The sequence below is a fragment of the Zosterops lateralis genome, assembly GCF_965231275.1.
Source record: "Zosterops lateralis genome assembly, chromosome: 26".
NCBI classification, from domain to species: domain Eukaryota; kingdom Metazoa; phylum Chordata; class Aves; order Passeriformes; family Zosteropidae; genus Zosterops; species Zosterops lateralis.
This window is the reverse complement of record NC_139786.1, coordinates 4,165,277-4,191,991: the sequence shown is the minus strand read 5'-3', so window position 1 is coordinate 4,191,991 and position 26,715 is coordinate 4,165,277. Positions and strand designations below refer to the sequence as shown.

Here is a 26,715-nt window from a genome sequence, read left to right as displayed (position 1 = left end):
CCAGCTGTAGCTCTGTCCTGACAGCCGTGATTCTGCCCTACCCGTGCTTGCTGCCCCCTCTTTCCCTTCCCTCTCCCCCCTGCCCCTGCCCGTCCCCGCTGTCCCCTCCTTCACTGCCCTCTCCGGTTTCTCGTTTCCAGCTCAGTGCGCTACCCCCAGCCCTCCCACCTCCCCAGCCTCCCCGACTCCACCGACCAACCCTCTGTCGTCCGAGCCGCCCCGGGCCGCCGACAGCACCCACCTCATGCGGGTGTGAGCCTGTGACGTAAGCACCTCTTCTCTCTGACGTCATCCCCTCCATCCCTTCGCTGCCACGTCAGCCCCGGCTCCTCCATGGACCGAGAATGTCCCCCCCCCAACCCCAAAGCCAGGCTGGAAAAGGGGGGGCCCAGCATGAATACTGGGGGGGTCACAACCTCCCCCGGCTCCTCTGGAGCCAAATTCCCGCCGGGGAGGGCTGGGGCAGGGTGGAGCCCCCCAGCTCAGCCCCTCTGTCCTGTCCCCCCCTTGTCCCCAGCTCAAGCCCTGGCCGCTGCCGGCGCCATCAAGTTCCACGGGGCCACCTTTTAGTCCCCTCTGAGGTGACACCGAGCCTGTCGCCGCCGTCCTGGGCTCTCCCGGACCCCCCTTTTCCCTCCTCTGCGGCGGCGGCGGCACCACCGGGAGATGATGGACACCACCGGGAGATGATGGGGCACCACCGGGAGATGATGGACACCACCGGGAGATGATGGACACCATCGGGAGATGATGCGGCACCACCGGGAGATGATGGACACCACCGGGAGATGATGCGACACCACCGGGAGATGATGCGACACCACCGGGAGATGATGGACACCACCGGGAGATGATGCGGCACCACCGGGAGATGATGGACACCACCGGGAGATGATGCGGCACCGACCGACGGGAGCCTCGCCCCGAGGACACGGACGGTGAGGGCCGGGGATGTCCCCAAGGAGCCACCGGGGCCACGGGGACACGGCTGTGACAGCGGCCACCGGCCCGGCGGCGAGCACAGGACCCAAGGGGCTCTCTGGAGGGGTGGAGGCCCCACCTGGGATGGTGCTCCCACCTTCCAGCACACCTGGAGGTTCCTCCTCGGCTCCTCGGGCGTTCCCTGAGCTCTGATCCCGGTTTGGAACCCGCCTGTGTCACCAGCGGTGGCTCAGCCTGAGAGGAAAGGGGACAGGACGGGTGGAGGTGGCACTGCGGGCACACGGAGGTGGCACTGCGGGGACACGGAGGTGGCACTGCGGGCACACGGAGGTGGCACTGTGGGCACACAGAGGTGGCACTGCGGGCACACGGAGGTGGCACTGCGGGGACACGGAGGTTCCCGAGGTGCTCCCAAGGGCTCTCCGAGCACGGAACGGGAGCTCTGGGCTGGGATGGGGATGTTGGATGGGAGCAGAGCAGGAATTGGGGTGCCCGGTGGGACAACGGAGCTCTGGGGTCAGCAGGGACCCCTCTGTGCAGGGGTTTGGGGACAGCGGGGTCACCTGGGCTGTCCCCATCCCGCATCACCATCCAAAAATCCCTCTGGAGCCTCTTCCAGCGGTTCGGATTTCCTGTAGCAAATCCCCCCTTTTCTTTATCGTCCTGGAGGGTGGGGGAGAAAAAAAAAGCAGAATCCCTGGAAGGATGTGAGGGCGGCAGGGAGCTGGATCCCAAATCCCAAATCCCAAATCCCAAATCCCTCCTGGCCCGATCCCCAACCCCCCCAGGACCTCCCTGCATCCCAACCCCAATTTAGCAATACTTGTAGGATCCCTGGAGCCCTAAACCCCGCTCCCCCTCAGCCCCTTTAGCTCATAAAGCTGGCCCTTTATTTTGCTATTTACATGCCTTAATATATATGTTTGATGGAAATTCTACATTTATAATATATATCTATATTTGGTTTTTCCTCTTCTTTTCCCGGAAAAAAAAAAAAAAGAAAAAAAGCTCGTGCCGAGCTCTCTCTTTCTCTCTTCTCCACAGGATTTGTTGGCCTCAGCCCTGCCAACAGGAAAAAAAAAAAAAAAAAATTTTGCCAATTTATCAGAGGGGGAAGGAAATCAACACAAAAAAAGGAAAAAAAAAAAAAAAAAAAGGGAAAAATAAAAGGAAAAAAAAAACCTATTAAAAATAATATATCTATTTTTTTCTGCTTTTATTAGAAAAGCAAATTTATTTAAAATAATAATAAAAAAATATACAGAGACTGTAAGTTTGAAGAGAGGATGAGTTTATTTCCCTGTGTCCCCTTCTTGGGTCACTGGGGCAGATCCCCCCTCCTTACTCTGGGGACATTTTGGGGACACCTCGGGATGGCTGTGGGGCAGCAATTCCCATCTCCAGGATCCAGAGAGGATGAGGAGCAATCCCAAAACTCCCATCCCATCCTTCCCAAAGCCACCAGCTGTTGTCCCCAAGGTGTGACCCCGATTTTATTTTATTTAAAAAAAAATTATTATTAATAATAATAAAAAAAGGAAACCAAACCTCAATCAATTAATTAATTAATTTTATTTTTGGTTATTATTTTTTCATAAACACTTCATAAAGCAGTGACTTGTTAACCCGGGAAGGATTTGCATCGGGAGGAAATAAATCTATTTATGCATTTGGGGAGGGTGGGACGGGAGGGCTTTGGTTTTCTGGGATATTTTCCTAGCGGTAGAGAAATAAAAAAAAAAATAAAAATATCTATGAAACAACAATGTTTTCCTGTATTTCTTTTTCCAGGGGTGAGTTTGGATATGGATTTTAATGCTGAGTTGGAGAAGCGAGGGGTGAGGGGGCTCCAGAGGCGGCTCTGCCTCCCTCTCCCTGCTTTTTTTTGGGGAGTTTTTTTCCTGCTGGGGTTAGTTTTGGTGCTTGTGCAGGGATAAAATTCCCACCCCTGGGGTACATTTCGGGAATGGCTGGGTTTGGGTGGCTCTGGAGTGGCAGAGGGGACACGGGGACACTGGAGGAGCTGATATTCCCACACCAACCAGCAAATCCCAGGAGCCTCGACATTCCCAAAACTCTCCTTTCCCATGGAGCAGCCTGGGATCCACTGGGTCCATGGGAATCCATGGGAATCCATGGGAATCCAGAGGAATCCAGGGGAATCCAGGGGAATCCAGGGGAATCCACATCAGCTGCGACTCCTGGGGACACTGCAGGGACCTTCACTGTCCCCTCAGTGGCGCTCGGCCACCCCAAGGAAGCCACAGTCCCCCTGGTTTTCCCTGTTTTAGGGATCCATCCCATCCCAGGGAACTCATTCCGCAGGGACAGGGAGGGCAGGACCACCAGGGTCTGGTGGCCACGAGCCACTCGTCCCCCTGAAGCCACCATGTCCCCTCTGGAGCCACCATGACCCCTGGAGCCACTGTGTCCCCACTGAAGGCACTGTGACCCTTGGAGCTGTGTCCCCCCAAAGCCACCTCGTCCCTTTTGGTGCTGCCTTGTCCCTTTTGGGGCCACCATGTCCCCCTGGAGTCACTATGACCCCTGGAACCACCATGTCCCTTCTGGGGCCACCCTGTCCCCCTGAAGCCACCATGTCCCCTCGAGCCATGTTCCCCTTTTGAAGCCACCATGCCCCTTTTGGAGCCACCTTGTTCCTGCTGGAGCCACCGTGTCCCCCTTAGTGCCACTATGTCCTCCTGGAGCCACCATGTCCCCTTTGGGGCCACTCTGTCCCCCTGAAGCCACCGTGTCCCCTCTAAAGCCACCGTGTCCCTTTTAGACCCACCGTGTCCCTTTTGGACCCACCGTGTCCCCTCTAAAGGCACCACGTCCCTTTTGGACCCACCATGTCCCTTCTAGAGCCACCATGTCCCCTCTAAAGCCACTGTGTCCCCTCTGGACCCACCGTGTCCATTTTAGACCCACCATGTCCCTTTTGGACCCACCGTGTCCCCTCTGGACCCACCGTGTCCCCTCCAAAGGCACCATGTCCATTTTGGACCCACCATGTCCCTGTTGGACCTACCATGTCCCCTCTAGAGCCACCGTGTCCCCTCTGGACCCACCGTGTCCCCTCTAGAGCCACCATGTCCCCTCTAGAGCCACGATGTCCCCTCTGGACCCACTGTGTCCCTGTTGGACTCACCGTGTCCCCTGTGGACCCACCATGTCCCTGTTGGACCCACCATGTCCCCTGTGGAGCCCCCGTGTCCCCTCTGGACCCACCATGTCCCCTCTAGAGCCACCGTGTCCCTTTTAGACCCACCATGTCTGCTCTGGAGCCACCACGTCCCCTCTAAAGCCACCGTGTCCCCTCTAAAGCCACCGTGTCCCTTTTGGACCCACTGTCTCCCTGTTGGACCCACCATGTCCCCTGTAGAGCCACTGTGTCCCCTCTGGAGCCACCGTGTCCCTTCTAGAGCCACCATGTCCCGTCTAAAGGCACCATGTCCCCTGTAGAGACACCATGTCCCCTCTGGAGCCCCCGTGTCCCCTGCAGTGGCGCCGTGGGCGTTCCCGGGGCCGTTAATGATTCCCAGGATGACGTGGGGACTAAAGGGCTTTTCCAAGGGTCACCCTGTCCGTGGGGCCACCCTCACCCGGCCTCGCCCAGCCCCAAGATGGTGTCCCTGAGCGACTTCCAGCGTAAGCAGCCCCGGGGTGGCCGTGTCCCCGCGGGAATTCCTGTCCTGGCTGGAATTCCTGACCCCAAGGGATCCGTGGGGACATTTGGCAGATCCCAATCCCTGCTGGATGGGGCTGGGAGGTTGTGAGGTGGAAAAAGGGATGGGCTGACTGTGGGGAGATTCTCCAGGATCATCCAGGGATTGTCTCCAGCCTTTCCTGGAGGGAAAAGGGAAAAAACGCCGGGAAAGGCTGGACAGGGTTTTCCCCGTTGATTTTTCCTTTGTGGTTCCTGATTTATCTCAGGGGTTTCTGGGCCTCTTCCAGGCCTGGCCCGGGAGCAAAGGCTGATCCTGAGGTTTGGGAAAAAAAAATCCAAAGGGTTTTTTGTCATTGGGACCGTGACAACACACAGAGGGATTCAAAGGGACTCCGTAAAAGTTCCTTATTACTGCCACACGCTGTCTTTTATACTGTTTTTTTACAAACCTCGAGGGTAATTCTAACTGGTTAATAGCTTTGTTGTTAATTACTCTGTGGGTTATCAAAAGGCATTTAATCTGTCCATCAAATCAATCTATTCTCAGATTGTTTACGTATTTTCTTCACTGATTCTCGTGGGACAAATCCCTTGTTATTACAGGGATAATATAATTTTTCACTTATTTCTCACTCTCGGAATAGATTGTTGTGTTAAAGAAACTTTCTGTTCTCAGAACAGCTTCATATGGGAATTTACAAATTGTTCATTAGCTGCACTAAGAAATGACAGGATGGCGTTTTACCCCATTTACCTCGTTTTTTACCCCATTTAACCCCGTTTTTTTGGGAGGAAAAGGGGCAGGGAGGTGCTGGGATCTGGGGTGTGGGGCTGAGCCTTTGCCTCTGCTCTTGTTCTCCCCAGGGATCGGAGTGGGCCTGGTCGGCTTCGGCCTCTTCTTCCTCCTCTTTGGGATCCTGCTGTACTTCGACTCGGTGCTCCTGGCCTTTGGGAACGTGAGTGGGGCCGGGCTGGGGGTCCCCCCGGGGGGATGGAGGAGAGGCCCTGACCCTCTCCCCTCCCTCCTCCCAGCTCCTCTTCCTCTCCGGCCTGGTCTTCATCATCGGCTTCCGGAGGACCTTCACCTTCTTCTTCCAGCGGCCCAAGCTGAAGGGCACCAGCTTCTTCTTCGGGGGGCTCGTGGTGGTCCTCATGAGGTGGCCCATCCTGGGGATGCTGCTGGAGGCCTACGGGTTCATCTCGCTCTTCAGGTGTGGGGTGGGATCCTTGGGATAGGATCCTCAGGATGGGATCCTCAGGATGGGATCTTTGGGATGGGATCCTCAGGATGGGATCCTTGGGATGGGATCACTGGGATGGGATCATTGGGATGAGATCCTCAGGATGGGATCCTCAGGATGGGATCCTCAGGATGGGATCCTTGGGATGGGATCCTCGGGATGGGATCCTTGGGATGGGATCCTTGGGATGGGATCCTCAGGATGGAATCCTCAGGATGGGATCCTTGGGATGGGATCACTGGGATGGGATCATTGGGATGGGATCCTCAGGATGGGATCCTCAGGATGGGATCCTTGGGATAGGATTGTTGGGATGAGATTCTTGGGATGGGATCATTGGGATGGGATCATTGGGATGAGATCATTGGGATGGGATCATTGGGATGGGATCCTCGGGATGGGATCATTGGGATGGGATCCTCAGGATGGGATCATTGGGATAAGATCCCTGGGATGGCATTGTGGGTAGAGAATCCTTGAGATGAGATTCTTGGCATGGGATTCTTGGGATGAGATCCTCAGGATGAGATCATTGGAATGAGATCCTCGGGATGAGATCCTCAGGAGGGGATCCTCGGGATGGGATCCTTGGGATGGGATCCTCGGGATGGGATCCTCAGGATGGGATCATTGGGATGGGATCCTCGGGATGGGATTCCTAGGACAGGATCCTCAGGATGGGACCCTGGAGGTGGAGCCTGGGCTCGGGGGATGCTCCCCAGAGCTCAGCGGGGCCTTTTGTTTCCGCACAGGAGTTTCTTCCCCGTGGCTTTTGGGTTTTTGGGCTCGTTTGTAAACATCCCCCTCCTGAACCAGGTGAGAAGAGGCTGGGGACCCCTGGGGGTCTTCAATCCCTGGCTGGGATCCCACCCCCTTTGCCCCCAGGGGTGGGCAATCCCTGGCTGGGATCCATCCCCCTGTGCCCCCCAGGGTGGGCAGTCCCTGGCTGGGATCCATCCCCCTGTGCCCCCCAGGGTGGGCAGTTCCGTCCCCACGGTTGGGATTGCACAGGAAATGTCACCCTGGTGTCCCCAGAGCTGGATTTTCCTGCTAATCCTGGTCTGTCCCTGTCGCAGCTCCTGCAGAAAATGGGGGACAGCGGCTCCATGGTGTGACCTGAGCAGTTCTGGGCCGAGTGGCTGCGACGGGACAGGGTGACAGAGCCCCAGGTCTGGCTGTCCCCAAGAGCTGGTGACTCTCTTGTCCCCAGGACCCTCAGGGCTGGCCAGAGCCACCCCCCAGCAGGGACAGTGTCCCCTCACTGTCCCACGGAGCTCCCGAGCCAGGCTCCGGGGTCCGAGGGCTGTGCCAGGCTGGATTCTGGAATTCTTGCAGTTATTTAATTATTTTCTGTGAAAGATTTAATTTAATAAAAAATAAAAAAATATCTGAGAGTGAGCTCAGACTCGGCTCCTTTCCCATGGTCAGGGCTTGTCCCAGCACTGGCACCTCCTGATGTCACTGGGAGGCACAGTGGCCATGGGTGGGGGTGTCACAGGTACCTTCCCATGGCTGGAGATGGCACAGGGATATTCCCATGGCTGGAGATGGCACAGGGATATTCCCATGGCTGGAGATGGTGCAGGGACATTCGCATGGCTGGAGATGGCACAGGGACATTCCCATGGCTGGAGATGGCACAGGGATGTTCCCATGGCTGGAGATGGCACAGGGATATTCCCATGGCTGGAGATGGCACAGGGATGTTCCCATGGCTGGAGATGGCACAGGGACCTTCCCATGACTGGAGATGGCACAGGGACCTTCCCATGACTGGAGATGGCACAGGGATATTCCCACGGCTGTTCCCAGAGATGGCACAGGAACCTTCGCGTGGCTGGAGATGGCACAGAGACCTTCCCATGGCCATGGCTGGAGGTGGCATAGGGACATTACCACGGCTGGAGATGGCACAGGGACCTTTCCATGGCTGGAGATGACACAGGGACATTCTCATGGCTGGAGGTGGCACAGGGACATTCCAGTGGCTGAGGGTGGCACAGGGACCTTTCCATGGTTGGAGATGACAATTCCCTGGAGGGACATTCCCCTGGCCATGGCTGGAGGTGGCACAGGGACATTCCCATGGCTGGGGGTGGCAGAGGGACATTTCTATGGCTGAAGGTGGCACAGGGACCTTCCCCTGCCCATGGCTGGGGGTGCCACAGAGCCCTTCTCACAGCTGGAGGTGGCACAGAAACCTTCCCATGGCTGTGGCTGCAGGTGGCAAAGGGACATTCCCATGGCTGGGGATGACACAGGGACCTTCTCATGTCCCTGTGGGTGACACAACCCTTCCCATGGCCAGCACTGGAGGTGGCACAGGGACATTCCCATGGCTGGAGGTGGCACAGGGACATTCCCCTGGCTATGGCTGGAGATGACAGAGGGACCTTGCCATGGCTGAAGGTGACACAGGAACCTTCTCATGTCCCTGTGGGTGACACAGCCGGCACTGGAGATGGCACAGGAACCTTTCCATGGCTGGGGATGACACAGGGACATTCCCATGGCTGGGGATGACACAGGGACCTTCTCATGTCCCTGTAGGTGACACAGCCAGCACTGGAGGTGGCACAGGGACATTCCCATGGCCAGCACTAGGACTGGTGGCACAGTGACATTGCCATGGCTGGAGGTGGCACAGGGACATTCCCGGGGCAGGAGCTCCCCTCGGGTGATTTTAAAGGCATTTTTCCACCCAGGCTGCCGAAATCCCTCTCCCCAGGAGACCAGGTCGGGTCACTCGGCCTCTCCACGGGCTGAGGTGGATCCCAGCCAGGCCCCGGCAGCGCTGGGGATGCTGGAGTTTAATTAAACCCAAAAGCAATCACAGCGAATCTGCTCCCTGTGCACAGCCCTCCTTAACGAGCAGGAATTAATTAACGAGCTTGAGCTGAACCTGTTCTCTATGGAGCCCTATGGGAGAGGGTGGCTCTGTGCCTGTTGTCACCTGGTTGTGCCTGCTGTCACCTGGTTGTGCCATTGTCACCTGGTTTTGCCTGTTGTCACCTGCCTGTGCCTGTTGTCACCAGGCCATACCTGTTGTCACCTACCTGTGCCCATTGTCACCAGGCCATACCTGTTGTCACCTGGTTGTGCCCATTTTCACCTGCCTGTGTCCATTGTCACCTGGTTTTGCCTGTTGTCACCTGGTTGTGCCCACTGTCACCTGCCTGTGCCTGTTGTCACCAGGCCATGACTGTTGTCACTTGCCTGTGCCCATTGTCACCTGCCTGTGCCTGTTGTCCCCTGGTTTTGCATGCTGTCACCTGTCTGTGCCCATTGTCACCTGATTGTGGCCATTGCCACCTGCTTGTGCCCCTTGTCACCTGTCCATGCCCCACTGTCACCTGTCTATGCCCCATTGTCACCTCCCTGTGCCCGCTGTCACCAGCCCAGGTGTGCTCCAGGTGAAACCAGCACTGGGAGCATCCCTGGGCTCCTCTGGGCACCCAAATCCCATCTCAGGGAAGGGGATCCCGGTTTCTGATGGCGGCAGGAAGGGAAAAGGAGATTCCTGGCAGGAATCTGGAGGGTTGGAGCCTCCTCAGCTCCTCTATTCCTGCTCTGCTTCAGTTCAGCTGAAAACTCCCGACGTTTTCCTGGTGAGGAAAACTCATTTTTAGGCCTTCATTGGGAGGAAGAGGAAGATTCCCAGAGCTGCTCGGGATGAGGAGATTCCCGAGGTTTAGGGCCTCCATCTCTGTGGGAACCAGGAGGAGCAGGAAATGTGCCCAGGTGGGAAAACCAAGTCAAGGACGAGGAGATTCCCTGGATGACATCGAGGGATCACGGAATCATTTGGGGTTTTTAGGATCTTCAAGCCCTCCCTGCCATGGGACCCCTTCCCTTATCCCAGGTCGCTCCAAACCTCACCCAGACACTTCCTGGAGCTTTTCCAGGCTTGGAAAATCCGAAGGGAATTGCTGTGAGCTCCTGTCCGGGAGATTTTTGCTGGGAATATTCCCCCCCCTGCTCCGTAAATCCTCTCCCTGGCAGGATTTTGGTTTCAAGCACAAGCTCTGGGTTTGCCCTGACGTCAATCCCCTCAATTCCCCCGGTGCTGGTGCCATCCAGAGCCTCCCCCTAAAAAAAAAAAAAAAACAAACAAAAAAAAAAACCACCAAAAAAACCAAACAAAAACCTTCCCAAAAGTTGTTTTTTTCACTCTGGAGATTTTCGGTCACCCGGAATGAGGATCCTCTCCAACCTCGCGTGTTTTTCACCATCAGAAAAAAAAAAAAAACCAACCCAAAACTGGATTAGGAAAGTGTGGAAAATGTGTGGGAAGAGCAGAAATTCACCTCATTTTTATTTTTTTTTTTAATTTTTTTTCTTCTGTGCTGCTCCAAAAGATCCCCTCGAAAAAATCAAAGCTTCCCGATGATTTTGCTTGGAGCAGGAAGAGCTAAAAAATTCCGGTTTTTGTTTTCAGGAAAGCAGCCACTCAGCCTGACAGGAGAGAGGAAGGAATTTATCCATCGGGAAGGTGATTTTTCCCTCTCTGGGAAATGTTTTTCCTTCCATTCTCCCCTGAAAAACAGGCAGGAAAGTGGCCGGGGAGGAATTCTCTGCTGTTTCCAGAGGAGCTGCTCTTGTTGGGATCTGTAATTGGATAAAACTCTGGGATTTTGGAGCAAACTTTTGGTTCAAACCTTTAGCTTTTGGAACCTTTTGCAGCAGGATCCCCTCGTGGATCCAGTGAGGGGGTTTCTGCCTTTCCCTGATGCCCTGGAATCCTCTGGGGTAGAAAATTCACGTTCAGGGAAGTTTTGGATCTTCCCTGTGGATGTGAAGGGCTGGGAATGAACCCAGAGCTGCCTGATGTCCCTGTCCCTCTGATCCCCCATAAATCCACTTTTCCAGGGTTTTTAACCCTTTTCCACCTCAGCTCCAGCTCCGGGCTGGCAGAAGGGAGTGGGAAATTCCTTGCAGGGGTTTTCCTGGCACTGGGAAAGCGCTGGGGAGATCCCAGAGCCCTGGGGCTGGGACAAACCCCCGGGGCCACCCCCAAATTATCCCTCTCCGGATTCCCCACAGGAGAGAGGTCCAGGTGTTCCAAAGCCATCCTGGAGCATCCCAAACCCCCAGAGACCCCAAAGCAGCAGCCCTTGGCTCTCTGATGGATTTGGGGAAGTTGTTTTCCCCATTTTCCCCCCATTTCCCATCCCATTTGGGGCCATCCCAGCAGGATGGGTTGTGCCCCTCATCCCACAGCACTTCCCAAATTATCCCTCTCTGGATTCCCCACAGCAGAGGGGTCCAGCTGTTGGCACAGCCGTGCCCAGAGCATCCCAAACCCCAAGGCCCCCAAACAGCAGCTCTTGGCTCTCTGATGGATTTGGAGAAGTTGTTTTTCCCCTCGTTTCCCATCCAAGGGGATTTTTAGGTCATCCCAGTGGGGTGGGTTGTGCCCCTGTGGTTCCCCCACCCAAATTATCCCACTCTGGATTCCCCACAGCAGAGGGGTCCAGCTGTGCCCAAACCATCCCTAAATCCCCAAAGCCCCCAGAGCAGCAGCCCTTGGCTCTCTGATGGGTTTGGGGAAGTTGTTTTTCCCCTCATTTCCCATCCAAGGGCGGTTTGGGGTCACCCCAGTGGGGTGGGTTGTGCCCCTGTGGTTCCCCCACCCCACAGCTCATCCCACTCTGGATTCCCCACAGCAGAGGGGTCCAGCTGTTCCAGCTGTTCCAAAGTCGTGCCCAGAGCACCCCAAATCCTCAGGGATCCTGCCCTGGATCCGAATGAGCTGAAAACACCAAATCCCCACAGCCCCACATCCCGCCACCCCCTGTTTTCCCTTTGAAGCCCCGCGGGGAAAGGGAGCTGGGCAAAGCCGGCAGAGCCCGCGGGATGCCCCGGGCAGGGATTTATGGCCTCGGGCTCCCTGCCAGCCCCTCTCCCTGCTCCTGACCCCCCTCCCGGCCCCACAACCTGCCGGGCCACGAGGCTCCCCGGAGTGACGCAGGGACCTGCGTGGGAAAAGACGTCAGGGATGGGGCCAGAGCCCCGCGGGGCTGAGCCCTGGGGTCAGCGGTGCCCTGGCAGACCAAATACCGCCGGGAATGAGGCGTTAATCCTCCACATTTTGGGGGGGAAAAAGCTGTTTGGAGTTTGTGGGGCGTCCCCTGGAGTGGGGTGAGAGCCTTGAGCAAATCCCACGGACAGGAGGGTGACTGTGGGGGTTGTGGGGCTGATCCAAGAACAGTTTTATTGCTTCTGGAGTCATTTCCCACCGAGATTCCCGAGGTCAGGGGGCCCTGGGAGCCACGGGGCTGTGGCAGCACCCCCTGTCCTGTCCCCGAGGGGGGTCAGGGGTGCAGCTGGCAGCTCCTGAGGGCTTTGAGCAGCTCCTCCCTTCCCCACACGGAGCAGCTGAGATGAGTTTGGCCGTTCTCTGCCCCAAGCCCCAGGCCTGGTTTAACAGAGCTGGGGCTGGGGGGGGGGCTCCCCAGAGCACCCCCCAGGAGGGCAGAGGGGGCCGGGGGTCTTCACTCAGTGTCTCCAGGGCCAGCAGGGCCGGGTGGCCCTGCCCATTCCCATTCCTGTAGGGAAAATCCCATCGTCCCACTGCAGGTGGGGTTTGGGGACATCTCCCTGACCAGGATGTCACCACACCTGTGTCACCACCCGGCTGGCATCAGCAGGGAGTCGTGTCCCTCACACTCCCTGGAGTAATTTGGGAGCAATCAACCCCAAGGAATGTGGGATCCCATTTCCCAAACACGCACAGCTCCCCCTGTCCCATTCCCACCGGGCACGGGGGGTTGTGGCCCTGTCAGCCTCCGTGGGGACTGTCCTGGCCACTGCATGGTGTTCTCATGGCACTCTGATCCTGCCCCGTGCTATCCATGGCATTCCCAGCCTGTCCAGTGCTCTCCATGGCATTCCCAGCCCGTCCAGCCTCATCCATGGCATTCCCAGTCTGTCCAGTGCTATCCATAGGATTCCCGGCCTGCTCAGTTCTATCCATGGTATTCCCAACCTGCCCAGTGCCATCCATCCCATTCCCAGCCTTCCCAGTGTTCTCCATCCCATTCCCAGCCTGCTCAGTTCTATCCATGCCATTCCCAGCCTGTCCAGCCTTATCCATGGCATTCCCATCATTATCCAGTGCTATCCATGGCATTCCCAGCCTGCCCAGTGTTCTCCATAACATTCCCAGCCTGTCCAGGGCTGTCTATGCGATTCCCAACCTGTCCAGCCTCATCCATGGCATTCCCAACCTGTCCAGTGCTATCCATAGGATTCCCAGCCTGCCCAGTTCTATCCATGTTATTCCCAACCTGCCCAGTCTCATCCATCCCATTCCCAGCCTGCCCCATGATTTCCATGGCATTCCCAGCCTGTCCAGGGCTGTCTATGCCATTCCCAGCCTGTCCCATGATTTCCATGGCATTCCCAGCCTGTCCATGGCTGTCTATGCCATTCCCAGCCTGTCCCATGATTTCCATGGCATTCCCAGCCTGCCCGGTGCCAACCGTGGCATTCCCATCCCTCCCCCAGGCAGGGGAGGAGAAACCCACAGGGATGGAGGATCCCGGGCTATAAAATCCTCCTCGCTGCGGGCCGGGGCCGCGGGCTCGGGCGGGGACAGCGGGACACGGGCGATGGCGCTGGGAGGCGGCAGGAGGCTGGCGCGGTACCTGCTGCTCCTGGCCGTCACCTGGAGCGCCACTTTTGTCCCCTCGCCGGCCCAGGCTCAGGCTCTGCAGAGGTAGCCGGAGCTCCTCACGGCGCTGTCCCGCCGCTTTTATTCCCGGCGAGGAGCGGCTTTGCTGCTTCACCCCCTTCCTCCTCCTCCTCCTCCTCCTCCTCCTCCTCCTCCTCCTCCTCCTCTGCTCTTCCTCACTCCTTCTCCCCCAGCACCGCCTGCTCACGGCGGGCTCCGCCAGCCCGGGGCTCTTTCCCTACCTAAATAATTCTGGAGCGCCCCGAGCCCCAAATAACCGAGCCCAGGGGCTGAGGGAGCCTCCTGCCGCCCCCTACCCGCCCACCCGGGGCTCGCACCCTTGGGTGAACTCGCACCCTTGGGTGAGCTCGCACCCTTGGGTGGGCTCGGGCATCCCGCGGTGGGAGCGGCGGGGAGCTGCTGCCCTCTAGAGCCGCCCGCCCGGATTCCCGAGGCTGGGAATGCCGCTGTCGGGGATTTTTATTTTGGGGAGGGGGATCCCCATCTCAGCCCTCCCCCCACGCCAGGATCGCCCTGCGGAGGATGCCCTCCATCCGCCAGACGCTGCGGGAGATGGGGGTGAAGGTGCGGGAGGTGTTCCCGGAGCTGCGCCGGGGGACACGAGCGGGAGGGGACGGTCCCCGCAACGGGACAGCGCCCACCCTCCTCACCAACTACCTGGACGTGAGTGCGGCCCTGCCCAAGGGGGGATCTGTCACCTCGGTGTCACCCGGCTCGGTGTGACCCCCTCCCCACCCGAGCTGCCCCCCCCCCCAGGGATGCTCCCCCTGTCCCCCCCAGACCCAATATTTCGGCGAGATCAGCATCGGGACCCCCGCCCAGACCTTCAAGGTGGTGTTTGACACGGGCTCGGCCAACCTGTGGGTGCCGTCCTACAAGTGCTCCCCCCTCTACAGCGCCTGTGGTGAGTAGGGGGTGGTGGAGCTCTGGGTGACCCCCCCCAAAAAAACCTCCCTGCACCCCCAGGGCTGCTCAGAGAGGGCTGATATATATTTCTTTTTAATTCTAATAATTAAAATTAATTATTATATATTAATTATAATATAAAAAAACAATTAATTCTAATTATGTTATAATTATAAAATAATTAATTTTAGGTTTTAGCTTGAATTTTTGTTTGAATTTGAATTTTGACAGATATTTTCATGGGGGGGGTCTCTCTGTTGTTATCCAGACCCCCAGCATTGAGGTGGGGTGGGTCCCAACTTGTTACCCCCTCTCCCAGGGGATTTTAGGGGGGCAGAGATGCTCTGTGCCCCTCTGGGATGTCCCTGTCCCTGTCCCCAGTGTCCCACAGCCGCTATGACTCCTCCAAGTCGCGCACCTACATCGCCAACGGCACCGGCTTCGCCATCCGCTACGGCACCGGCAGCGTCAAGGGCGTCCTCAGCCAGGACATCGTCATGGTGAGCCCTGGGCCCACAGAAACCCCAAATCCACACAGCTGGGGCCCACAGAAACCCCAAATCCATAGAACTGGAACCCACAGAATCCCCCAAACCCACACTCCTGAAATCCCCAAATTCCTCACTCCCGGAACCCACAAAATCCTCAAAATCCACACACCTGGAACCCACAGAATCCCCAAATTCCCCACTCCTGGGGCCCGCAGAATCCCCCAAATCCTGAAATTCCCAAATTCCACACACCTGGAACCCACAGAATCCCCCAAACCCACACACCTGAAATCCACAAAATCCCCCAAACCCAGACACCTGAAACCCACAAAATCCACACACCTGGAACCCAAAAAATCCCTAAATTCCACGCACCTGAAATCCCTCAAATCCTCAGTCCTGGAACCTACAGAATCCCCCAAACCCCACACACCTGAACCCCCCAAATTCCCACTCCTGGAGCTGCTGGCTCATCCAGAACATCCATGGGGGGTTTTTTTTGGGGGGGTGTTTCAGCCCTCCCAGCCCCCCACAACGCCCCCGTGCCCCCCTGCAGGTGTCGGACATCCCGATCATCCAGGTGTTCGCCGAGGCCACGGCCCTGCCCGCCTTCCCCTTCATCTTCGCCCGCTTCGACGGCGTGCTGGGCATGGGGTACCCCGGGCAGGCCATCGACGGCATCACGCCCGTCTTCGACCGGATCCTGGCCCAGCAGATCCTGCAGGAGGACGTGTTCTCCGTCTACTACAGCCGGTGGGGACAGTGCGGGGACAAGGCGGGGACAATGTGGGGAAAATGTGGGAAAATGCGGGGAAAGCACAAGGACATTGCATGGACACTATGGGGATACTGTGGGGACACCACGGGGAAAATGTGGGGACACTGTGGGGATAACACAGGGACATTGCAGGGACACTGCCGGGAAATGTGGGAAAAACACAGGGACACAGTGGGGACATGGCGGGAACACTGTAGGGACATTGAGGGGACACCATGGGGAAAATGCAGGGACACTGTGGGGACATTGAGAGGACGAGGGGACGATGTGGGGACACCGTGGGGACACCGTGGGGACACCACGGGGACACGGTGGGGACATTGAGGGGACACCACGAGGAAAATTCGGGGACACTGTGGCGATAATGAGGGGACACTGCGGGGGCACTGCAGGGACACCATGGGGACAATGCAGGGACATGGCGGGGACAATGTGGGGACACCATGGGGACACCGTGGGGAGATCAGGGTTTAGGGCCGGGCATGAGGTTTGGGGGTTTGGGGTTGGGGGAGAGACGGGGATGGGGGAGATGGAGTGGGAGGGAGGGAAGGAGACAGAGATCCTGGAGGAGCCGGGGAGGGAATGAATGGAGAATCCTGGAGGAACTGGGGGGAAAGGAGGGAAGGAATGGAGGATCCTTGAGGAGATGGAGCGGGAGGGAGACAGAGGATCCTGGAGGAGTTGGGTGGGAAGGAATGGAGCATTCTGGAGGAGTTGGGCTGGAAGAGGGAGAGAAAGAGAAGATCCTGGAGGAGATAGAGTGGGAAGGAAGGAAGGAAGGAAGGAGATGGGGGATGCTAGAGGAGCTTGGGTGGAAAGGAGGGAAGGAGGTGGAGGATCTTGGTGGAGATGGGGTGGGAGGAAGATGGGGGATCCCGGAGAAGATGGACAGGGAAGGAATGGAGGATCCTGGAGGAGTTCGGGGGGCAAGGAGGGAAGGAGATGGAAGATGCCAGAGGAGCTGGAGTGGGAGGGTGGGAAGGAAGTGGAGGTTCCTGGAAGAGATGCAGCGGGAGGGAGAGAAGGAATGGAAGATCCCGGAGGAGATGAGGAGGAAGGAGATGGGCTGTCCTGGAGGAGCTGGGGTGGGATGAGGCAGCACGGGAGGCACACAGGGGTGGGCGGGGAGGGAGTGTCTGCTCCCGGCTCGTTTGTCACTGTCACTGTCACTGCCCGGCCTCCAGCTGGGTGAGAGCGGCTCTAGCAATCCCAGCCTGGAGGGGCTCTGGTGTTCCCACAGGCAGAATTTTTTAAAATAATCAAACCCCACTAAAAATCTCTTTTAAAACCCTGCTGCAGCAGCCAAATCTTCCATTCCTTGCCCCAAACTGCTTGAGCTCCTCCCAGCATCCCCAAAGCCACTGGAGCAGTGGGAGAAAGAGAATTCTGGGGGAATTTTGGGGAATTCTGGGGGAATTTTGGGGAATTCTGGGGGAATTTTGGGAAATTCTGGAGGAATTTTGGGGAATTCTGCTCCTCACCCCAGCACTCCCCACCGACCCCATAAACATCAACCCAGAACTGTGCAGTGACAGAGACCCCAAACACACCCCTAAATCCTGCTCAGTACTGTTGGATTTAGGGGCAGCCACTGGTGGCCCCTGGGTGTCACCTGTGTCCCCTGGGTGTCACCTGTGTCCCCTGGGCTCTCTGGGGACATTGTGGCCCCCGAGGCTCACGGAGCATCCCTCTCTTTGCAGCGCTTCCAAGTAAGGAGCCCCAAAGCACCAGAGCCCTGGAGGCCACCACCGCCAGTCCCCCGTGTCCCCTGGGGTCCCCATGTCCCTCTGTCACCCCCAGGATGTCCTGCCCGGGATTCCTGCTGCCCTCAGGGGCCACCACACCCCCCTGGATGGAGCATGTGGCACCTCGCTGTCCCCGCTGCTCCTGCTCCCTCCGGGGATTTTGGGGAAAGGGGGAATCACTCCCTGCTGGGGATGGGATTTTTGGGGGAAGGGGAATCGCCTCTTCCACACTGGGATGTTTGGGGAAAGAGGAATTGCTCCTGCTGGGCTGGGAATTTTGAGGAAAGGAGAATCACTCCCTCCTAGGCTGGGACTTTTGGGGAAAGGGGGAATGACTCCTGCTGGGATGGGAATTTTGGGGAAAAGGGAATCACTTCCTGCCCTGATGGGATTCCTAGGGAAAGGGGATTTGCTCCTTCTGGGCTGGGAATCTTGGAGAAAGGGGAATTGTTTCCTTCCAGGCTGGGAATTTTGGGAAAGAGGAGTTACTCCCTGCCGGGGCTGAGATTTTTGGGGAAAGGTGAATCACTCCCTCCCATTCTGGGATTTTTGGGGAAAGGTGAATCACTCCCTCCCATTCTGGGATTTTTGGGGAAAAGTGAATCACTCCCTCCCATTCTGGGATTTTTGGGGAAAGGTGAATCACTCCCTCCCATTCTGGGATTTTTGGGGAAAGGTGAATCACTCCCTCCCATTCTGGGATTTTTGGGGAAAGGAGAATCGCTCCTACTGGGATGGGATTTTTGGGGAAAAGGGAATCTCTCCCTGCCAGGCTGGGATTTTTTGGGGAAAGAGGAATCACTCCCTGCTGGGGCTGGGATTTTTGGGGAAAGGGGAACCACTCCTGCCGTGTTCCCAGGAATGCTGCCCTGAAACCCGGCGGGGAAATCATCCTGGGAGGCAGCGACCCGGCCTATTACAGCGGCGACTTCCACTACCTGAACGTCAGCAGGAGCGGCTTCTGGCAGATCAGCATGAAGGGGTGAGAGCCCCTGGAGTCACAAATCCGGCATTATTTGGGTGGGAAAAACCTTTGGGATCGTGGAATTCGATATTAGCCCAGCACTGGCAGGTCCAGGGCTGCATCCCACAGCCCCCGCGGCTCGGGGAGGGAGGGAGGGACTGCAGGGATTTCAGGGGTGATTTCAGGGACTTCAGGGATGATTTCAGGGATTTCAGGGGTTTCAGGGATTTCAAGGACTTCAGGGATGATTTCAGGGATTTCAGGGGTTTCAGGGATTTCAGGGACTTCAGGGATGATTTCAGGGATTTCAGGGGTTTCAGGGATTTCAGGGACTTCAGGGATGATTTCAGGGATTTCAGGGGTTTCAGGGATTTCAGGGACTTCAGGGATGATTTCAGGGATTATTTCAGGGGTTTCAGGGATTTCAAGGACTTCAGGGATGATTTCAGGGATTATTTCAGGGGTTTCAAAGGTTTCAAGGATTTCAGGGATAACTTCAGAGAATTCAGGGATGATTTCAGGGATTATTTCAGGGATGATTTAATGAATTTCGGGGTTTTTCAGGGATTTCAGATATTTCAGGAATTTCAGGGATTCCAGGGATTTCAGGGATGATTTCAGAGAATTCAGGGATGATTTCAGGGATGATTTCAGGGATGATTTCAGGGATTTCAGGGTTTTTCAGGGATGATTTCAGGGATGATTTCAGGGATTTCAGAGATTTCAGGAATTTCAGGGATTCCAGGTATTTCGGGGATGATTTCAGGGGTTTCAGGGATGATTTCAGGGATGATTTCAGCAAAGATTCCAGGTATTTCAGGGATGATTTCAGGGGTTTCAAGGATAATTTCAGGGATAATTTCAGGGATTTCAGGGTTTTTCAGGGATGATTTCAGGGATTTCAGGGATTTCAGGAATTTCAGGGATTCCAGGTATTTCAGGGATGATTTCAGGGGTTTCAGGGATGACTTCAGAGAATTCAGGGATTTTAGGGATGATTTCAGGAATTTCAGGGTTTTTCAGGGATTTCAGAAATTTCAGGGATTTCAGGGATTCCAGGGATTTCAGGGATGATTTCAGGAATTTCAGAGATTTTCAGGAATTTCAGGGATGATTTCAGGAATTTCAGGGATTTTCAGGAATTTCAAGAATTCCAGGAATTTCAGGGGTGATTTTCAGGAATTTCAGGGACGATTCCAGAAATTTTAGGAATTTCAGGGATTTCAGGGATGATTTCAGGGATTTCAGAGACGGTTTCAGGGATGTTTTCCCTCGGTCCCCCCTCTGCAGAGGGGCAGGGCGGGCCCTGAGCCTCCCCAGGCCCAGCAGGAGCAGCTGGGGATGCAGAGGGGGTGGCACCACCGGGGGCTGGAGCTGCAGTTGGGAGAGTTTAACCCCCGTCAGTCCTGCGGGGGGAGCTGAAACAATCCCGCTTTGTTTAACCAAAAAAAAAAAAAAAAAAAAACCAAAAAAAAACCCACCCAAAAATGTTTATTTTGCACATGTGCATCCTGCTTAAATCCCTCGTTGGGAAAGATGGGAGCAGAACACGCCTGGCTGGGGGTGGGTGTGACATTCCTGGTGTCACCATGGGACACTTGGGATGGATGTGACATTCCTGGTTTCACCATGGGACACTCGGGATAGACATGTCACCTCCAGGAGCACCCTTGGTGTCACCAGGGATGGATGTGACACCCCTGGGAGCACCCTTGGTGTCACCAGGGGACAGTCAGGGTGGACATGTCACCCCCAGGAGCACCCTTGGTGTCACCATGGGACACTTGGGACGGATGTGACACTTCTGGGAGCACCTTTGGTGTCACTAGGGGGACACTGGGGATGGATGTGACATTCCTGGTGCCACCAGGGGACACTCGGGATAGACATGTCACCTCCAGGAGCACCCTTGGTGTCACCATGGGACACTCAGGATGGATGTGACATTCCTGGTGCCTCCATGGGACACTCGGGATAGACATGTCACCTCCAGGAGCACCCTTGGTGCCACCAGGGGACACTTGGGACAAATGTGACACTCCTGAGAGCACCTTTGGTGTCACCAGGGGGACACTGGGGATGGATGTGACATTCCCAGTGCCACCAGGGGACACTCAGGACAGATGCGACATTCCCGGTGCCCCCATGGGACACTCAGGCCCCCTCCCCACGCAGGGTGTCGGTGGGGGCCGAGCTGCTGTTCTGCAGGGACGGCTGCTCGGTGGCCGTGGACACCGGGGCCTCCTACATCACCGGCCCCGCGGGCCCCGTGTCCGTGCTCATGAAAGCCATCGGGGCCACCGAGGTGGCCGAGGGAGAGGTGAGTGACACCCAGCCCTGCCTGTGTCCCTGCTGGTGGCCTGGCCCTGTCCCAGCGCTGTCCCCTGTCCCTGCAGTTCGTGGTGGACTGTGAGCGGGTCCCTCAGCTGCCCAACATCTCCTTCCACCTGGGGGGGAAAGTCTACGGCCTCAGCGGCCCGGCCTACGTCCTGAGGGTGAGTGTCCTGGGTGTCCCTGAACCAGCCAAAACCAGCCCCAAAATGATGCTCCTCTTTTTCCCTAAAGCCTTTTTTGTTGGGTTGAATTGTCCATGCGAGCCAGGGTGAGCTGTTCCTTCTTCCCCGTGTGGTTTTTGGGGTGAGCAGGGACAGGGAGGGATGGTTTCTGCTGGAATTTGGGTATCGGGAAAGGCTTTTCACACTGAGGACACGGAAACAGCAGGAAGTGCCCAACAAAGAGTTCACAGAGGGTTTGGACAACACCTCCAGGCACAGAGGTGGGATTTTTTTGGGGGGGAAAGGAGCTGGTCCTGAAAACATTCTGGACATTTTTTTTTTTTTTCATGGAAGAGCAGAGGTTTTTCTCTGCCCTGGATGTGGAGATACCCCTGGAGCTGCTCCCTGTGCCAGCTGGCCTGGAGGGAGGGACAGGGGAGTGCTCCCAGCCCAGGGACATTCCCAGTGCTCCTGCAGTGCCCCCAGCCCAGGGGACATTCCCAGTGCCCCCAGCCCAGGGGACATTCCCAGTGCTCCCAGCCCAGGGGACATTCCCAGTTCTGCCGGTCCCGATCCTCGTTCAGGATCCCCCTCGATTCCCGAGGAATCGTGGCCAAAGCAAAGGGCGTGGAGACACCCGGGACACTCCTCCCGCCTCCTCCATCTCTTCTCCTCCTGGCAGCAATCGCAGTACGGCGAGGACGTGTGTGTGGTGGCTTTCTCGGGGCTGGACATCCCCCCTCCGGCCGGCCCCCTCTGGATCCTGGGCGCCACTTTCATCGGTCACTACTACACCAAATTCGACCGGCGCCACAACCGCATCGGCTTCGCCACCGCCCGCTGAGCCCCGGGGACCGGGGGGGACCGGGGGGACCGGGAGGGACCGGGGGGACCGGGGGGGACCAGGGGGACCGGGGGGACCGGGGGGACCGGGGGGACCGGGGGGGACCGGGGGGACCGGGAGGGACCGGGGGGACCGGGGGGGACCGGGGGGACCGGGGGGACCGGGGGGGACCGGGGGGACCGGGGGGGGGACCGGGGGGACCGGGGGGGGGACCGGGGGGACCGGGGGGGACCGGGGGGACCGGGGGGGGGACCGGGGGGACCGGGGGGACCGGGAGGGACCGGGGGGGACCGGGAGTGGGTGTGGAGATCCATCCCCGAGGCTGGAAGCAGCGAGGAGAGAGCGGCAGCTCCTCTCCAGCCCCGCCGCCTCCCCTCTGTCACCGCGGCGGTTCCAAACCTGGCCCGCCCCCATCCCCAAAACCCCCGCGCTGCTTCCCCGGGAGCTTCTCCTGCTGCCTGAGCTGGGCCTGGGGCTGGGCTGGGGGTCCTGCGGTGTTTTGGGGTGATGTGCAATGACAGGGGCGGCGGGCAGTGACCCGCTGCTGCTGCTGTGGCCGAGGGACAGTCCCTGACTGTGTTGTTCCTTAAATTGGAGGGGAAAAAACCGAAATAATCAGTGTTTGATGATAGTTTTAGCCGGTGTTAGCCCTGCCCCTCCTCGTGACTTTGATATTAAACAATTTAAAGCAGCGGGAGGCTGAGTGGAGGGTCGGTGCTGCAGAGGGGGGGATCAGACACCTTTGTTTAGGGAACTGGGACACACAAATGTCCCTGTGCCAGGAGCCACCACCCCAGAAAGGTGCAGAGCTCCCCCGGCTCCTTCCACCGCATCTCCCGAGGGCAAATCAAGGGCTCTGCAGAGCTCCTCCTGCAGACGGGATGGCCCCAGGAGCCTGGGATGTCCCCCTGGGGACGGGGACAGGGCCAGGGCTGTGCCTCAGCCCTGCTGGGGACTCTGGAGAGGGGACAGGGCCTGTGCCACACAGGGCAAGGCTCCTGTCCCAGGGCCTGGACGTGAAAAAACCTTCTGGGCTTCTTTTTTTCATGAAAAAGGAGAGATTTTTCTCTGCCCTGGATGTGGAGATAGCCCTGGAGCTGCTCCCTGTGCTGGTCTGGAGGGAGGGACAGGGCAGTGTTCCCAGCCCTGGGGACATTCCCAGTGCTCCTGCAGTGCTCCCAGCCCAGGGGGAACATTCTCAGTTCTCCCAGCCCAGGGGACATTCCCAGTTCTCCCAGCTCAGGGACATTCCCAGTGCTCCCAGCTCAGGGGACATTCCCAGTTCTCCCAGCTCAGGGGACATTCCCAGTTCTCCCAGCTCAGGGACATTCCCAGTTCTCCCAGCTCAGGGACATTCCCAGTTCTCCCAGCTCAGGGGACATTCCCAGTTCTCCCAGCTCAGGGACATTCCCAGTGCTCCCAGCTCAGGGACATTCCCAGTTCCAGCCCCGCAGCCCGGGATCTGAGCGCTCCCCAAGGCCAAGGGAACACGGTATCACCTCCAGTTTGACCAGTTCAGCCAACTGGGAGTGCCACAGTCCTCAGGGAAAGCTGCTCCTGGGGCAGGGCCTGGAGTGAATCGGGGTCTCCCCATGGAGGAGCAGCCACTGGTGGAAGCTGCTCAGCCCTAGAGCTGCAGCTGGCAGGGACTGATGGATCCCCAGGGCTGAGGAATCCCAGGGCTGGCGATTCCAGAGCTGGGGAATTCCCAGTGTTGGGGAATTCCCAGTGTTGACAATTCCCAGTGTTGGGGAATTCCCAGAGCTGACAGTTCCAGTGCTGAGGGATTCCCAGTGCTGAGGAATTCCCAATGTTGGGGAATTCCCAGAGCTGACAGTTCCTGTGCTGAGGAATTCCCAGTGCTGAGGAATTCCCAGTGTTGACAATTCCCAATGTTGGAGAATTCCCAGAGCTGACAGTTCCAGTGCTGAGGAATTCCCAGTGCTGAGGAATTCCCAGTGCTGACAATCCCAGAGCTGCCAAATTCCCTCTCAGCTGCAGGGATATTTGGGAAGGGGATGCTCCCCCAGCACCGAGCCAGTGGCTGCTGTGTGACCCTTCCAGCCCCTTCCCTAAGCTCCCAGCCCTCCTTCCCTCTATCCCTCCCAGCCTGGATCCTCATCCCTGTCCTGCTCCCGGCCCGGATCCTCAGCCCAGCCTGGATCCTCAGCCCTCTTAACGTGGATCTTCATCCCTGCCCGGATCTTCATCCCTGCCCCGCTCCCATCCCTCCCTCCATCCTTTCCAGCCAGGATCCTCATCCCTGCCCTCCTCCCAGCCAGGATCCTCATCCTTTCCCGGATCCTCATCCCTGCCCTGCTCCCATCCCTCCCTCCCTCCCTCCCAGCCAGGATCCTCATCCTTTCCCGGATCCTCATCCCTGCCCCGCTCCCATCCCTCCCTCCATCCCTCCCAGCCCGGATTCTTATCCCTGCTCTCCTCCCAGCCCGGATCCTCATCCCTCTCAGCTCCATCCCTGCAGCTGCTGAATCAACTGCTGATTCTCACCCTGCCCTGCTCTCAGCCCGGCTCCTGATCCCGGCCCTGCCCCAGGGCAGCCCCAGAGCGCAGAGGATGCGGCCGGGGCGGATGTTTGTCCTCCCGGGAGGTTTCTCTGCAGCCCTGGAGCGTTTAAACCTCCCCGTGCTGGGACTAAACCCCGCGGGCTCCGGGGCTGGGAAAATGCCGGCTCCTTGAGTGGGATGTGTGTGGTTGTTTCTGTGTCACCTCCGGGGTGGCGGGTGGAGGGAAGGGAGGAATATCTCCGCTCACCCAGCGTTTCCTGAGCCGCCCACCAGCACAGGAAACCCCCCGGGGCCGGGAGGCAGCGGCGGGGAGGGATGGGAGCACCAGGAGAGAGGGAATCGGCTGAGGCCGGAGCTGGAGCCGCATCCACAACCGTCTGACGGGCAGAGACGCCTGGTGAGAGTCTCCCCTTCCCAACGGAGGGAAATCCCGCCGGGAAATGTCCAAACCCCCTCTGCCCTGCTCTCCACAGCCAAGCTTCGGGTCTGGACAAGGCTCAAACGGATGTAAAAGGTGATTTTAACCCGCACCGAGACTTCTGCTGCTGGAAAACAGCTCGGCCTGGCCTAACCCGAGATGTTTTCCGCGGAGCCGCTTCTATTCCTATTCCTATTCCTATCCCTATTCCTATTCCTATTCCTATCCCTATCCCTATTCCTATTCCTATTCCTATTCCTATTCCTATTCCTATCCCTATCCCTATCCCTATCCCTATTCCTATTCCTATCCCTATCCCTATCCCTATCCCTATCCCTATCCCTATCCCTATCCCTATCCCTATCCCTATTCCTATCCCTATTCCTATTCCACTTGGAGCAGCGGGAGTTCAAACCCGGCCGAGCCGCTGGCGGAGCGGCTGCCGGGCCCCTTCAGCCGGGTTATTAACACCTCTAATCGCTGCTCCGGGGCAATTTCCCGCTGGTGCCCGCGGGGCTCGGCCAGCCCGGGTTACACCGCTCCGGCCGGGCAATTAGGGCGCGCTGGGCCCGGCGGAGCGCGGCGCTCATTATTGCCCGTCCCATTAACACCGACAGGGCCGCCGCTATTTTTAGAAACACGGGAAACAGCCCGGCGGGGGTTTTGTCCCCCTCCTGACTTTTTAAAATGATTTTTCTCCCCAGGTCTCCGCGGTCCATTGGGCTGATTTCAGGCGCGGCCAGCTGGGAGCTTTGGAGGGGGCATTTTTCTCATTTTTCCCGTGTGACGCTGTTATTTCCTCTGATAATGAAGCCGCGTCCGGGGGAGATCCCGCTCTGCCTTCACCCCCAAAAACCCCTTCCCAGCCCGGCTGTGAGTCCCTGCGGAAGGCGATGCGATGGGAGAGGTGATCCCGAGGGGATCCATCCCGCCCGGAGCCCCGGGGGCTGCAGCGAGGAGTCCTCGTCCTTTTTAACCCCGAAAGGAGAGAGCGGCGGCCGTGCCGAGCGCCCCGGGACAGCGGAGGGGGTCAGGGGAGGTGTGGAGGGATGGATGGAGGGATGGATGGATGGATGGATGGATGGAGGGATGGAGGGATGGAGGGATGGATGGAGGGATGGATGGATGGATGGATGGAGGGATGGAGGGATGGATGGAGGGATGGATGGATGGATGGAGGGAGGGAGGGATGGAGGGATGGATGGATGGATGGATGGAGGGATGGAGGGATGGATGGATGGATGGATGGATGGATGGATGGATGGATGGAGGGATGGAGGGATGGATGGATGGATGGATGGATGGATGGATGGATGGATGGAGGGAGGGATGGAGGGATGGAGGGAGGGATGGAGGGATGGATGGATGGAGGGATGGATGGAGGGATGGATGGAGGGATGGATGGAGGGATGGATGGATGGAGGGAGGGATGGAGGGATGGATGGATGGAGGGATGGATGGAGGGATGGATGGAGGGATGGATGGAGGGATGGATGGATGGATGGAGGGATGGATGGAGGGATGGATGGAGGGAGGGATGGATGGATGGATGGAGGGATGGATGGATGGATGGATGGATGGATGGATGGATGGATGGATGGAGGGATGGATGGATGGATGGAGGGATGGATGGATGGATGGATGGATGGATGGATGGATGGATGGATGGAGGGAGGGATGGAGATGGGGTGCAGGTGTGGGCGGTCCCGGTCCCGGTCCCAGTGCGGATCCTCTGGGACGGCTTTGGGGTTCCAGGAGCGGATGGGGAAGGAGGCACCGGCAGCAGGTGCGGAGCGGAGATCCCGGCCCGGGGGCGGCTGAGGGGCGCGGGGGATGGCTGCGGGAGGCCCCGACAGCAGGTGCGGCACAGCGGGGTCCCGGTACCGGTCCCAGTGCCCGGGGTGCGGTCCCGGGCGGGCGCGGGCGGCCGGGGGTGCCGGTAGGATGCGGGTCCCGGTGGGATGCAGGTCCCTTTCCCGGTGCGGTGCCGGTGGGATGCC

At 57.9% G+C, this 26,715-nt stretch overlaps 4 protein-coding genes and 2 long non-coding RNA genes across 19 annotated transcripts in view; 4 read left to right on the top strand and 2 right to left on the bottom strand.

The window, feature by feature from the left end:
- PLEKHA6 (pleckstrin homology domain containing A6) overlaps positions 1-718 on the top strand; it is a 39,722-nt gene extending 39,004 nt beyond the window's left edge. For 12 of the 13 annotated variants that reach the window (XM_083878404.1, XM_083878403.1, XM_083878414.1 and 9 more), the window contains 2 exons: positions 141-265; positions 518-718. In XM_083878404.1, the coding sequence (XP_083734530.1) occupies positions 141-256 (116 nt within the window). In that variant the 3' untranslated portion in view covers positions 257-265; positions 518-718. The remainder of the gene's footprint in view (positions 1-140; positions 266-517) is intronic. The other variant, XM_083878408.1, reaches the window with a different exon arrangement.
- The window catches only part of LOC310919239, a 190,737-nt gene that overhangs the window by 105,502 nt on the left and 58,520 nt on the right, over positions 1-26,715 (bottom strand). The gene's annotated exons all lie outside the window — the stretch shown is intronic.
- Positions 1-26,715, bottom strand: part of SOX13 (SRY-box transcription factor 13) — a 156,009-nt gene that overhangs the window by 78,705 nt on the left and 50,589 nt on the right. The gene's annotated exons all lie outside the window — the stretch shown is intronic.
- GOLT1A (golgi transport 1A) lies at positions 4,502-7,231 on the top strand. Of its 2 annotated transcripts, none has more exons than XM_083878711.1 (5): positions 4,502-4,593; positions 5,477-5,568; positions 5,711-5,823; positions 6,606-6,669; positions 6,930-7,231. In XM_083878711.1, the coding sequence occupies exons 1-5, from the start codon at positions 4,569-4,571 to the stop codon at positions 6,966-6,968; spliced, it is 333 nt and encodes a 110-aa protein (XP_083734837.1). In that variant the 5' UTR covers positions 4,502-4,568; the 3' UTR covers positions 6,969-7,231. The 2 variants fall into 2 exon arrangements, with proteins under 2 accessions (XP_083734837.1, XP_083734836.1); XM_083878710.1 differs by having other exon boundaries at positions 5,645-5,823.
- REN (renin) lies at positions 13,467-21,798 on the top strand (the record flags this gene model as incomplete). Its single annotated transcript, XM_083878282.1, has 9 exons — positions 13,467-13,573; positions 14,056-14,212; positions 14,330-14,453; positions 14,837-14,955; positions 15,503-15,699; positions 18,329-18,451; positions 20,609-20,753; positions 20,830-20,928; positions 21,611-21,798. The coding sequence occupies 9 exons, from the start codon at positions 13,467-13,469 to the stop codon at positions 21,770-21,772; spliced, it is 1,233 nt and encodes a 410-aa protein (XP_083734408.1). The 3' UTR covers positions 21,773-21,798.
- Positions 24,517-25,717, top strand: LOC310919322. The gene is made up of 3 exons (XR_014591810.1): positions 24,517-24,694; positions 24,771-24,811; positions 25,420-25,717. It is a non-coding gene; the product is annotated as an uncharacterized lncRNA (long non-coding RNA).